This window comes from Megalops cyprinoides, chromosome 2 (assembly GCF_013368585.1).
Source record: "Megalops cyprinoides isolate fMegCyp1 chromosome 2, fMegCyp1.pri, whole genome shotgun sequence".
NCBI lineage: Eukaryota > Metazoa > Chordata > Actinopteri > Elopiformes > Megalopidae > Megalops > Megalops cyprinoides.
In genome coordinates, this window is record NC_050584.1 from 68,362,691 (window position 1) to 68,377,144 (window position 14,454).

At 51.2% G+C, this 14,454-nt stretch overlaps 1 protein-coding gene and 1 non-coding gene across 2 annotated transcripts in view; one reads left to right on the forward strand and one right to left on the reverse strand.

Moving 5' to 3' along the window:
* Positions 1 to 902: 902 nt before the first annotated feature.
* abcc13 (ATP-binding cassette, sub-family C (CFTR/MRP), member 13) overlaps positions 903 to 14,454 on the reverse strand; it is a 19,105-nt gene continuing 5,553 nt past the window's right edge. Inside the window, exons 9-21 of the mRNA XM_036520607.1 lie at positions 11,014 to 11,160; positions 10,098 to 10,182; positions 9,011 to 9,059; positions 7,854 to 7,968; positions 7,193 to 7,412; positions 6,672 to 6,826; positions 5,227 to 5,415; positions 4,738 to 4,937; positions 4,300 to 4,426; positions 1,962 to 2,120; positions 1,585 to 1,751; positions 1,138 to 1,332; positions 903 to 1,035 (exon numbers count right to left, since the gene is read on the reverse strand). Coding sequence (XP_036376500.1) covers positions 903 to 1,035; positions 1,138 to 1,332; positions 1,585 to 1,751; positions 1,962 to 2,120; positions 4,300 to 4,426; positions 4,738 to 4,937; positions 5,227 to 5,415; positions 6,672 to 6,826; positions 7,193 to 7,412; positions 7,854 to 7,968; positions 9,011 to 9,059; positions 10,098 to 10,182; positions 11,014 to 11,160 — 1,941 coding nt within the window. The remainder of the gene's footprint in view (positions 1,036 to 1,137; positions 1,333 to 1,584; positions 1,752 to 1,961; positions 2,121 to 4,299; positions 4,427 to 4,737; positions 4,938 to 5,226; positions 5,416 to 6,671; positions 6,827 to 7,192; positions 7,413 to 7,853; positions 7,969 to 9,010; positions 9,060 to 10,097; positions 10,183 to 11,013; positions 11,161 to 14,454) is intronic.
* On the forward strand, positions 9,244 to 9,315 carry trnae-uuc. The gene has a single exon. It is a non-coding gene; the product is annotated as a tRNA-Glu (tRNA).

Consider the following 14,454-nt stretch of genomic DNA (forward strand, 5'->3'; position numbering starts at 1 on the left):
TTTGATATAATATACAATTCAGAAAGCAAACAAAAAAACTATTAACTAAAAACAAACTAAAATTATGCCATGTGCCATGCTATTCATTACATGAATATATGACTGACACAGAACTGTCCTGAAAAATGAGTGATTCTCATGAACAGAAATGCATTGCCATTCAGAATCCGTAGTGAATATTCATCTGAGGAGATGACAGGGGATTTTGTATGTGGCTATTATATTATATAATATCAGGAAATAATACAATAACAACACACAGTGTTGGGGGGGATACAGGTCTGAGTCTTTGTACTATCTGAGTGTCCAGCACTCTGACGGAGCCCTACAAACACCTGCAAACACAGTGAATCATTTGACAGTTTCCACACCCTTCTCTCAGCACGTTTCCATGTAGTCCACCTCGAGATTCTCCTCACGAGTGCGGGAGGACTCTGTTGAAAGTCAATGGCAGTACTGATGAGATCAGAATCTCTGTATCTCTGGCCACGGTTTATGAAGACTCATAATCTTGTGTGATCATTCATTATCCTTTAGAGCTATGCACGACCCCGTGCGATCTCCCATAATCCTTTGCGGCACACTGCACATCAGAGTCTGAGTCCTGCTCATGCCATTACAGTGGTGGCCACAGGGTGGCGTCATGGGGCCTTTTTGCTCTGTTGTTCACGCCCACAGCTGCTCTGTAGCACCTGTGACACATGAAATGTCATCATGGCTGTGAGAGCTGATGGTACAGAGGGGTCTGCAGACACAGCAGGACAGACAGAAACCGCAGTGATCTGTGCCTGAGGGAGGGAGGGAGGGAGGGAGACGGGCCCAGACATAAGCCTGGGCAGAGTCTGCTTTCCATCCCCCCCATGTGCAAAAGAGGGCTGTCTCCATGGGGCCCCACCCCCATTTCAGTCCCCGCCTCCCTGCTTCCTTGAGATAAGCCCCGCCTCCAATGCCAGCTGGTAGAACAGCCCCCTCTGCTGGAGGAGGTTAGAAGGGCTGTCGAACTCCTTCACTCTGCCAGCATCCAGCACCAGCACCCTGCAGGGACCAGAGACACAAGCCATCAACACGGAGCCCTGCCGTGAGAGCCGCGCAGAGAGACACACAGGCAGGGCCACTCAGTCGCAGGGCCACACCCACCTGTCGCAGTCAATCACGGCCTGCGGGTGGCGGGCCACCATCAGCACCGTGCAGCCTGTGAACCCCCTGCCGACCGCCTGCTGCAGCTGCCGCTCCATCTCCACGGAAACGCAGGGCGGGGCCTCCTCCACGACCAGGACTCGGGACTTCCTCAGCAAGGCCCGAGCCAAGCACACCAGCCTCCTCTGTCCTGTGCTGCGCGCGTGTGTGTGTGTGTGTGTGCGTGTGTGTGTGTGTGTGTGTGTGTGTGCGTGTGTGTGTGTGTGTGAGTGTGAGCCAGAGTTAGGAAGTTAAGCATTCTATGAATCCTTACTCACTGTGAATCCAACCCAAAACCTGATCCCTTTAAACCTGTCCCCTACACACCTGATCCCTTTACACCTGTCCCCTACACACCTGATCCCTTTACACCTGTCCCCTACACACCTGTCACTTAGCAGAGCTCACCTGAGGTGGGCCCTGCCCTCTTGCAGTGGGTGAAGCAGCTGGCCTGGCAGTGAGCTTATCTGCTCCTGCAGGTGACACAGCTCCAGGGCCAGCCATACCTGTGGGTCTGTGTGCTGGCCCAGTGGGTCCAGGTTCTCTCGTAAGGAGCCAGGGAACAGCACTGGGTCCTGTTCCACAGGGAGGGAGCAATAACTTCAGCTCAGGGACCGCAGTGACCTCACACTCTAGAAAACGGTGTTCTGTATCAATGCACTCAGTGGAGTAGGCCTGATATGTTCAGATATGAACAGTGTTGAGCTTAGACAAGCCAGGGGCGGACAGTGCTTGGGAAAACGTGTTAGGAAGGTGAATGCAGGTGTTTTCTGGATTCCGCTCACCTGTGGAACGATGCTGAGTTGCCTGCGCAGCTGGTGCAAGCCCACGCTGACAATGTCGACCCCGTCAATCAGAACAGCACCGGCGCTGCGCTCCACCATTCGAAACAGGCAGCTGGAGAGGGTCCAATGCCCCGCACCGGGCCTGCCCACCACACCCACCTGTATCCAAGCAACAGCAGTGACCAACTGATCCACCTCTGTACACCACACCCACCATACAGTAAGCCACACCCACCCAGCAGTAAATCCCACCCACCATACAGTAAGCCACACCCACCCAGCAGTAAATCACACCCACCATACAGTAAACCTCACCCAACCCACAGTAAACCACACCCATTCTACAGTAAACCATACCCACCTTACAGCAAACCACACCCATCCCGCAGTAATCGACACTCACCATACAGCATACCCCCCCACCAACAGTAAACTACACCCACCCTACAGTAAGCCACACTCACCATACAGCATACCCCACCCATCATACAGTAAGCCACACCCACACTACAGTGTGCACAAATGAATGAATAATACAAACACACACCGCACACAATCAAGCACACACACACACACACACACACACACACACACACTAACTCTCACACATGTACATACACGCACACCTTCTCTCTCCCCCGGGTGCAGAAGGACACTTCTCTCAGTACAGGCTCTGATTGCCTGTTCTGCTGTTCAGCTTGGTAATTCTGGAACTCGATCACACCCTGCTTGGGCCACCCGGGGGGCAGTCTGTACGGCAGTGTCCATGGAGCCTGCATTCACCATTGGGCAGGGAGGTGGTGGGGGAGTGTTTAGGAAGGCTGTGCACCTCTCTAACAGAGCTGTGTCTCTCTAACAGAGCTGTGTCTCTCTCTAACAGAGCTGTGCCTCTCTCTAACAGAGCTGTCTCTCTCTCTAACAGAGCTGTGTCTCTCTAACAGAGCTATACTTCTCTCTAACAGAGCTGTGTCTCTCTAACAGAGCTGTGTCTCTCTCTAACAGAGCTGTGTCTCTCTCTAACAGAGCTGTGTCTCTCTAACAGAGCTGTCTCTCTCTAACAGAGCTGTGCCTCTCTCTAACAGAGCTGTGCCTCTCTCTAACAGAGCTGTGTCTCTCTCTAACAGAGCTGTGTCTCTCTAACAGAGCCGTGTCTCTCTAACAGAGCCGTGTCTCTCTCTAACAGAGCTGTGTCTCTCTAACAGAGCTATACTTCTCTCTAACAGAGCTGTGCCTCTCTCTAACAGAGCTGTGTCTCTCTAACAGAGCTGTACCTCTCTCTAACAGAGCTGTGTCTCTCTAACAGAGCTATACTTCTCTCTAACAGAGCTGTGTCTCTCTCTAACAGAGCTGTGTCTCTCTCTAACAGGGCTGTGCCTCTGTGTAACAGGGTTGTACCTCTGTCTCCATGCCTGTGTACTCAGAGACTCTTCTGATTGCCCCGGTGTTATTCTCCACCTCACAGGAAGCGTGCATGCCGAGCTTTAGAGTCTCTGTCACCTGGGAAGGCATCACGGTCAGTGTCATCGCAGTCATAATTTCCATCACTTCCATCACAGTTATAACTTACATCATAGTCATGTTCAGTGGTGTCGTTAAGTCCGATCATTAGGGGCTATAGCCCCGAATATTTTTGCCCTGAAAAAGGAGGTGTTTATAGCAAAACAACAGACAGGCTGTGTAACAGAGCAGAACTTGACTTGCAGCGTCCGAAGGTGTGATAATATTTATTTATTATAAAGGTAGATATAACCCTCCCCAACCTACCGATGCCGATTTCCCTTCAATAAAAGAGACGAGCCCCAGGCAAACCTGATTTAGCCCCTGATCTTTTCAACAGCTAGAAACGTCCATGGTCATGTTCATCATCACTATCACTATCATCATCACCATCAGCATCATCATCATCATTATTTTTACAAGCATTGTGATTCTTATCTTATGCCATCACTGAACTCCACATCACAAACAATATTATTCTCTTGTGTATGTGTGTGTGTTTGTGAGTGTATGCGTGTATGTATGTGTGTGTGAGTGTATGTGTGTGTGTGAGTGAGTGTGTGCGTGAGTGAGTGTGTGTGTGTGAGTGTGTGTGTGTGAGTGTGTGTGTGTGTGTGTGCGTGTGAGTGTGTGTGTGTATGTATGTGTGTGTGAGTGTGTGTGTGTGTGTGAGATTAGGACTCACGGTGAGTGTGTGTGTGTGTGTGTGTGTGTGAGTGTGTGTGTGAGATTAGGACTCACGGTGAGTGTGTGTGTGTGAGATTAGGACTCACGGTGAATGTGTGTGTGTGTGTGTGTGCCTGTGTGAGTGTGTGTGTGTGTGTGTGAGATTAGGACTCACGGTGAGTGTGTACACCAGTGCCAGCGCCACAGCCCCAGAATCCAGCATGTGCCGACTCTCCATGAGCAACAGAGTGACCAGGAAGAGCAGAACTGCACCCGCTATCTCCAGCCATGTTTCCATCCACCTGCAGAGACACACACACGCGTGCACGCACACACACACACACACACACACGCACACACACACACACACACACACACACACACACACACACACACACACACACACACACACAGGCGCGCACACACAGGCGCACACACACACGCACACACACAGGCGCACACACACACGCACACACACACACAGGCACACACACACATTCACACACACACACACACATAGGGATCAGTAACTCTAACCTCTGAGCCTATCGGCCATGCTCTCAGTGCACAGTGTAAGCTGGACGGGGTTTGTGATGTTGGGCTGTCCCCTCACCTGTCCACCAGGTGGCAGTTGTAGTGGCACAGGAGCCTCTCGTCCAGGGCATGGCGGTATCGTGCTCGGGTGTGGTCCTGGTGGCCAAAGGCTCGGATGGTGACAGCACCACAGACCGTCTCTCGGAAGAGAGAGACGGCCAGAGAATGTGAGTCCAGCTCCAGAGACCGAAGCCGTGTGGCCACAGGTGTGTAGTACGCCTGAGAGGAAGAGGGGGAAAGGATAAAGAAATGATACTCAGATGATGTGGTTCTGCTGTCTCTTCAGAACAAGGGCTGTAAACCATGGGCCCTAGCATTAAACATGAAGAAGATGATAATACCAATTTTCCAAAATTATCCATGTCAGTGGAACATATAAAAGTTCACCTTAATCATCACCTTAAGAGGAACAGTGAGAACCATATGAAAACTTTAAAAGCATTTAATAGTTAAAAGTGGCCTTATTTGAAAAGGAGACTCTGGGTTTCCCTGGTGACGCCTGCAGTACCTGGATGACCTGCAAGAACAGCGCCAGAGGAGGCAAGGTGAGGAGGAAGACGGGGATGAAGAAGGAGACGACCAGCATGGTCCCCACAATCTCCAGCACACAGGTGAGCCAGGTGTGCAGGTGGAGGTGGATGTGCTTCCCAATCACATGCACGTCCTGCAGACACAGGTGGGCAGTAGCAGGGCTGCTCTGTGTATGTACAGGTGCACATATACAGGTGCACTGATTCAGCTGCACATATACAGGTGCACTGATTCAGGTGCACATATACAGGCGCACTGATTCAGGTGCACATATACAGGCGCACTGATTCAGGTGCACATATACAGGCGCACTGATTCAGCTGCACATATACAGGCGCACTGATTCAGCTGCACATATACAGGCGCACTGATTCAGGTGCACATATACAGGCGCACTGATTCAGGTGCACATATACAGGCGCACTGATTCAGGTGCACATATACAGGCGCACTGATTCAGGTGCACATATACAGGCGCACTGATTCAGGTGCACATATACAGGCGCACTGATTCAGGTGCACATATACAGGCGCACTGATTCAGGTGCACATATACAGGCGCACTGATTCAGGTGCACATATACAGGCGCACTGATTCAGGTGCACATATACAGGCGCACTGATTCAGGTGCACATATACAGGCGCACTGATTCAGCTGCACATATACAGGCGCACTGATTCAGGTGCACATATACAGGCGCACTGATTCAGCTGCACATATACAGGTGCACTGATTCAGGTGCACATATACAGGCGCACTGATTCAGGTGCACATATACAGGTGCACTGATTCAGCTGCACATATACAGGCGCACTGATTCAGCTGCACATATACAGGCGCACTGATTCAGCTGCACATATACAGGCGCACTGATTCAGCTGCACATATACAGGCGCACTGATTCAGGTGCACATATACAGGCGCACTGATTCAGGTGCACATATACAGGCGCACTGATTCAGGTGCACATATACAGGCGCACTGATTCAGGTGCACATATACAGGCGCACTGATTCAGGTGCACATATACAGGCGCACTGATTCAGGTGCACATATACAGGCGCACTGATTCAGGTGCACATATACAGGCGCACTGATTCAGGTGCACATATACAGGCGCACTGATTCAGGTGCACATATACAGGCGCACTGATTCAGGTGCACATATACAGGCGCACTGATTCAGGTGCACATATACAGGCGCACTGATTCAGGTGCACATATACAGGCGCACTGATTCAGGTGCACATATACAGGTGCACTGATTCAGGTGCACATATACAGGCGCACTGATTCAGGTGCACATATACAGGCGCACTGATTCAGGTGCACATATACAGGCGCACTGATTCAGGTGCACATATACAGGCGCACTGATTCAGGTGCACAGCAGTGGTGAGGCGGTCTGATTAAAGCTCACCTGTGTGAACCTGCGCAGCACCTGTTCCAGCGGCAGGTTCTGGAGGAGGTGCAGGGGCAGGTGGAGGAGGCTGGCTAACAGCTGCCGGTGCAGGATCCGAGAAGCTCTCAGGTTCCCCAGGGTGAGAACACACGCCCCGCAGCACACCAGCACAGCTGCAATAAACACACACACACACACACACACACACACACACACACGCTCACGTAAACACACACGCTCACATAAACACACACACACAATCACACACACACACACATAAACACACACTATCACATAAACACACAGTCACATACACACACACTCACACACCCAGAAACACACAGTCACATACACATACACACACACACACATATATATATATATATATATATATATATATATATATATATATATATACATACATATACCATATATACATACTGTATATATTTACATGTACATATATGCACTCTCTCACGCAGACACACACACCCTGTCTGTAAGTTACTGCGCTCTGCTGTGATGCTTGGACACCGTACCCTGCAGGAGACCCGTGAGGGCGTAGACAGAGAGGCGTGAGTCCCGAAGCTGCCTCCACTCTTCCAGGCCCTGGACCAGCTTGGCCTCAGACGTCCACGCCCTCAGAAGCCCGTCCTGACCCACCGACAGCAGGCTCTCACCCAGCCGGGTCACCCCGGCCAGCAGGGCCCAGGGCCAGCCCAGCGCCCACAGGTACCGCCTCAACCCCGCCTCATTCGTCTGTGGGAGAGAGGGACCCAGACGCGTGACTGATCCGCACACTATCACCTTCACACCTGTCACCTGAGTATGTGACTCAGGTGAGCCTTGGTATAGCATTGCTATGAAATATGTTACTCCATGGGGGTTTCCACTATAAAGCTGGAACCAGGCTGGCTCACTATACCCCTTTCCCACTGTAGAGCTGGAACCAGGCTGGCTCACTATACCCCTTTCCCACTGTAGAGCTGGAACCAGGCTGGCTCATTATACCCCTTTCCCACTGCAGAGCTGGAACCAGGCTGGCTCATTATACCCCTTTGAAACTGTATAGCTGGTGGGAGGCTTGCTCATATAATCTTAAATGTTTCCTGCGGTTCTCCATGATCATTTTTGTTGCATGAAGCCACTGCCATCGGAGACGCTGCGTGCTTGCAGTTTCGGTAACGACGCAGGCCTTACGAATGCGGCTGACATCATGTGCTGCAGCTGCAGTTCCGGGTAATGCAGCAGCTGGCCTGGACTCCAGCTCCAGCCTAGGCCTAGCTCAACAGTGGAGAGCGCCACTACTCTGGAACTACAGGAAATGATTAATGTATGCCAGTCAGAAATTAATCATGCAGCTGATTCATGAAATGTTGAAATATAATGTAATGCCGCATTGAAACCTCCCATTTTGTTGTGTCATTCAATTTGATGCCCAAGTGTGCCCCCTGCTGGACAGGTCTACAACCTGACCCAGAGCCCACGACTGTTCTCACGGTCAGAGGAAACTTTGCCTTTGTAAACTAGAGCGTATGTGGAACTTGAGGAATGTTGCTGTTTCATTACTGATCTCAGGTCAGAGGGCTGCACTCACACTTCCTGCAGCCACAAGCTCAGGCGTTCTCAGGATCTCTGACTCTGCAGGGGCCCTGTGGGAAACCACAACAAGCATGAGTGTGTGTGTGTGTGTGTGTGTGTGTGTGTGTGTGTGTGTGTGAGTGTATTTGTGTGTGTGTGTGTGTGTGAGTGTGTGTGTGTGTGTGTGTGCATGTGCGAGTGTGTGCGTGTGTGTGTGTGAGAGCACACAGGGGCAGCAGGTGGCTTCAGGTGTGTCCTGAGCTGATCTCTCTGTGGATGAACGCTGATGAACTGATAAAGAGAAGCTCAGACAACATTTAAATCCGACTCCGAAATGAGTAATGCTCTTAGTGCTGTACTGTGGAATAAACTGCATCATTTTAATAAGCCTGCGCCCTGCCCCTGTACTGAGACCTCCGCCCCCTAGAGGTCAGTCTGTGCATGAGTCCACTCAACCTGTACATGGCCTTCAACCCGACATGCAGGAGAGAAGCGTCCTCAGACCGCTGCTGCTAAACTGTGTACCAATCAGATCTCTGAGATAACGCTGGCTTCCGTCCCACAAGCATACCCAGGGACGCTGGGTTATACCTGCCATCACACAGATCTCAAACTGATCCTGCGTTTAGCCAGGCTGGGTGTGGGCTTCAATTGCACACAGAAAATACATGAACTTATACAGTGTGGATATAGAAAACATCATATTTGCCATGTAATGGGGGATTCAGCTAGGGTATGTGATCCTTGACCCTGACCAGAAAGGACTGCACACCTACCCGTCTGAGCTCTCCATGAAAGCAGGGGGGCTCTGGTCCATCACATCACCTGCAAGAGATTAAAAAGTAACAGTGTCACGAGGAGCTTAATGTCGGTGGATGAACTCTCAAAATCACTTAATGCAGGGACAACACCCACATCAGGCCTTAATGAGAGAAATACAGGGACAACACCCACATCAGGCCTCAGTGAGAAAGAGGGAAAAGGAGAGAAATAAAAGAAAGGAGAGACCTCCCATATGGTCTAGCGGTTAGGATTCCTGGTTTTCACCCAGGCGGCCCGGGTTCGACTCCCGGTATGGGAACACATTTTTGGGGCAGCACTGTAGCAACCAAGAGGTTGCCAGTTTGATTCCCCACGGGGGGCACTGCTGCTGTACCCTTGGGCGAGGTACTTAACCCACAATTGCCTCAGTAAATATCCAGCTGTATGAATTGATAAAATTGTAACAACCTGTAATTGATGTAAGTCGCTCTGGAGAAGAGCGTCTGCCAAATGCCAATAATGTAATGAAATGTAATGGAGGAAAAGAGAAATAGAGGGAGTAAAGGAGAGATGAAGGGAGAGAAAGTGTGTGTGATGGTGACCCTGTAGTCTTGAGTTCTCTGCTTCCTCGCACAGGTTCTGGGTAAATATACATATTATATATATATATATATATATATATATATATATATATATATATATATTTATATATATATATACATACATATATGTATAGATTTACCTACTTCATAGACGTAAGGATCTAAATAATCTAAAGTCTTCACATCTAACAATATGCAAAACACACCAAGACACAAAACACAACAGTAGTAGCATTAGCAGCAGTATTAATATAAAAAAGCATTGTCCTTTTCTGCATCCATATAGACCGATGCGAAAATTACTATTTGTATCATTTGAAATATTAAATCTATAGAAAATCATAGTACAATCATCATATCTGCAACAAGAAAAGACACACACACATGCACTTCATTATAGCATTGTTCCTTTATGATTTTAACCCCAGCACTACTCAAACATTCAGCAGCTAGTCTCCTGTGTGATCTGTGTAAGTACTGCCCCCTACTGCCCGGTTACCTCCACTGCAGTTGAAGTGAGTGGGGTCTGGTTTCAGCTCCTCTGCATGCAGGTAGTCCTCCAGCCTCCTCAGCGACAGTTTCACCTGCGACAGGTGAGAGCAGACACCATGCCCATCACTAGATCACATGTCATAGTAATGGATAATGTGGCCACATCACACAGCCATTTGCAATGTATCTGTGCTTGTGAACGGAGGCTCTGTTCTGTGTTCAGAACCCAACCATAGTAGGGGTTTAGTGGAATTAAAGATGAGCTTTTTACTGGAGAGAGTATTGATGTTACTGCAATTAGTATTGTCTTTGGGATGAACAATTAAAATTGTCTGCCATTTTACAGAAAACTTCACTCCAAAACTATTAGTCTAAAACAGTATGACACACAGAAGACTCATGAAACTTTGCTGGATTGTAAATTTTGTGGGGTTTTTGAAATTCAAAGAACAGAAATTTTGAAAATGACTACCTAAGATGGACAGTCCTCATCCTTCTTCATTATGTTATAAACGTCTCTCCTACAGCACATTGTGTCAGAACAAAACCCCTCTGAGATATTCCTCTGCCACCCAGCAACACTTTCAAAATGTATATCATTTACATAATTTCACACTGGCACGTCACATGGTGTACTGGCGTTCTTTGAATTTGGGAAAAGTGCTGAAATAAGAGCTGCTGATTGGCCGGCTATATGGTGGATTTGAATGTAGCTTCAGTTTCATAGATCACCCGTCTGGCCTGTTAAAGTGACACTTTGTGTGTGTGAAGTCTGCCATGTGTTTCTGATGATTGACAGGAGGATTGACTGACTGTCAAAGCTAGAAGCCTTTGGAAGTGCTGGAATTGGGCCTTCCCACCTGTGTCAGTTTTACCTGATCACCTCTGCTCATGCACAGGTGAGCAGGTGCACACTACGTTACCTGGCTAAGGAGCCTGCTCAAGGCTGGGATCTCCAGCAGTGCAGGGCGCAGGAGCCCGAACAGGCAGACCGAGGTGAACACCTGGGAGGCCGTGAGAACATTCCCATCATGCATCAGGACAAACAGGCCGAAGCTGGACAGGGAGACCTGCGAACGGCAGACAGTGCAGAGAGGCAGAGAGAGAGACAGACAGAGGCAGACAGAGGAGTGACCCAGGCGCATACTGTAAGGACACACAGGCAGTTCAGAAAGACAGGAATATATAGCAACACTGGGAGAAACAGACAGACAAGGGAGCACAGGGAGACACAGAAACACAGGGAGACACCGAGAGACCCGGGGAGACACCGAGAGACACAGAAACACAGGGAGACACCGAGAGACCCAGGGAGACACCGAGAGACGCAGGGAGACACCGAGAGACGCAGAAACGCAGGGAGACACCGAGAGACGCAGAGACGCAGGGAGACACCAAGAGACACAGAAACGCAGGGAGACACCGAGAGACCCAGGGAGACACCGAGAGACGCAGGGAGACACCGAGAGATGCAGAAACGCAGGGAGACACCGAGAGACCCAGGGAGACACCGAGAGACGCAGGGAGACACCGAGAGACGCAGAAACGCAGGGAGACACCGAGAGACACAGGGAGACACCGAGAGACGCCAGGGAGACACCAAGAGACGCAGGGAGACACCGAGAGACGCAGAAACACAGGGAGACACCAAGAGACGCAGGGAGACACCGAGAGACGCAGGGAGACACCGAGAGACGCAGAAACGCAGGGAGACACCGAGAGACGCAGAAACGCAGGGAGACACAGAGAGACGCAGAAACACAGGGAGACACCGAGAGACGCAGGCAGACACCGGGAGTCACAGAAACGCAGGGAGACACTGAGAGACGCAGGGAGACACAGAGAGACGCAGAAACGCAGGGAGACACCGAGAGACACAGGGAGACACAGAGAAACGCAGGGAGACACCGAGAGACGCAGGGAGATACCGAGAGACACAGGGAGACACCGAGAGACACAGGGAGACACCGAGAAACGCAGAAACACAGAGAGACACCGAGAGACACAGAAATACAGGGAGACACCGAGAGATGCAGAAACACAGGGAGACACCGAGAGACACAGAAACACAGGGAGACACCGAGAGACGCAGAAACGCAGGGAGACACCGAGAGACACAGAAACGCAGGGAGACACCGAGAGACGCAGGGAGACACCGAGAGTCACAGAAACACAGGGAGACACCGAGAGACGCAGGGAGACACCGAGAGATGCAGAAACGCAGGGAGACACCGAGAGACGCAGGGAGACACCGAGAGATGCAGAAACGCAGGGAGACACCGAGAGACGCAGGGAGACACCGAGAGACGCAGGGAGACACCGAGAGACGCAGAAACGCAGGGAGACACCGAGAGACGCAGGGAGACACCGAGAGACACAGAAACACAGGGAGACACCGAGAGACGCAGGGAGACACCGAGAGACGCAGAAACGCAGGGAGACACCGAGAGACGCAGGGAGACACCGAGAGACGCAGGGAGTCACCGAGAGACACAGAAACGCAGGGAGACACCGAGAGACGCAGGGAGACACCGAGAGACGCAGGGAGACACCGAGAGACACAGGGAGACACCGAGAGACGCAGGGAGATACCGAGAGACGCAGGGAGACACCGAGAGACACAGGGAGTCACCGAGAGACACAGAAACGCAGGGAGACACCGAGAGACGCAGGGAGACACCGAGAGACGCAGGGAGATACCGAGAGACACAGGGAGACACCGAGAGACGCAGGGAGATACCGAGAGACGCAGGGAGACACCGAGAGACACAGAAACGCAGGGAGACACCGAGAGATGCAGGGAGACACCGAGAGACGCAGAAACGCAGGGAGACACCGAGAGACGCCAGAGAGACACCGAGAGATGCAGAAATGCAGGGAGACACCGAGAGACGCAAAAACGCAGGGAGACACCGAGAGACGCAGAAACGCAGGGAGACACAGAGAGACACAGAAACGCAGGGAGACACCGAGAGACGCAGGGAGACACCGAGAGACACAGAAACGCAGGGAGACACCGAGAGATGCAGAAACACAGGGAGACACCGAGAGACACAGAAACGCAGGGAGACACCGAGAGACGCCAGGGAGACACCGAGAGACGCCAGGGAGACACCGAGAGATGCAGAAACACAGGGAGACACAGAGAGACACAGAAACGCAGGGAGACACCGAGAGACGCAGAAACACAGGGAGACACCGAGAGACACAGAAACGCAGGGAGACACCGAGAGACGCAGGGAGACACCGAGAGACGCAGGGAGACACCGAGAGACGCAGAAACGCAGGGAGACACCGAGAGACGCAGAAACACAGGGAGACACCGAGAGACGCAGGGAGACACCGAGAGACGCAGAAACACAGAGAGACACCGAGAGACACAGGGAGACACCGAGAGACGCAGAAACACAGGGAGACACCGGGAGACACCGAGAGACGCAGAAACGCAAGGAGACACCGAGAGACACAGAAACGCAGGGAGACACCGAGAGATGCCAGGGAGACACCGAGAGACGCAGAAACGCAGGGAGACACCGAGAGACACAGAAACACAGGGAGACACCAAGAGACGCAGGGAGACACCGAGAGACGCAGAAACACAGAGAGACACCGAGAGACGCAGAAACACAGAGAGACACCGAGAGACACAGAAACGCAGGGAGACACCGAGAGACACAGGGAGACACCGAGAGACGCAGAAACACAGGGAGACACCGGGAGACACCGAGAGACGCAGAAACGCAAGGAGACACCGAGAGACACAGAAACGCAGGGAGACACCGAGAGACACAGGGAGACACCGAGAGACGCAGGGAGACACCGAGAGACGCAGAAACACAGGGAGACACCAAGAGACACAGGGAGACACCGAGAGACGCAGGGAGACACCGAGAGACGCAGAAACGCAGGGAGACACCGAGAGACACAGAAACACAGGGAGACACCAAGAGACGCAGGGAGACACCGAGAGACGCAGAAACGCAGAGAGACACCGAGAGACGCAGAAACGCAGGGAGACACCAGCTAGTTTGTACCTTGTCTGGCCAACCATTGAAACCTGGTCATGCAGCGCTTCTATTATTGTTGACTCCTTATGGTTTTTGCTTGTGTTGCACTCTACCTCACTTGTATATGAATAAACGTAAATGTAATTGCAGACACAGTGATACAGGGAAACACAGGGAGATATAAGCTGACTGATAGACAGCTCTTCCCTCCGTATCCAGGCTGGTGAGTTGATCCCAGAGAGACTCTGTCAACCCATCTGCATCAGAGCCCTAATCCCGAACTCTGTTTTGATTTAATCTGGCACCAAGTGTCATGCGATGCGGATCGTTTTAATCCGCTATTGTTTTTATCTTGTA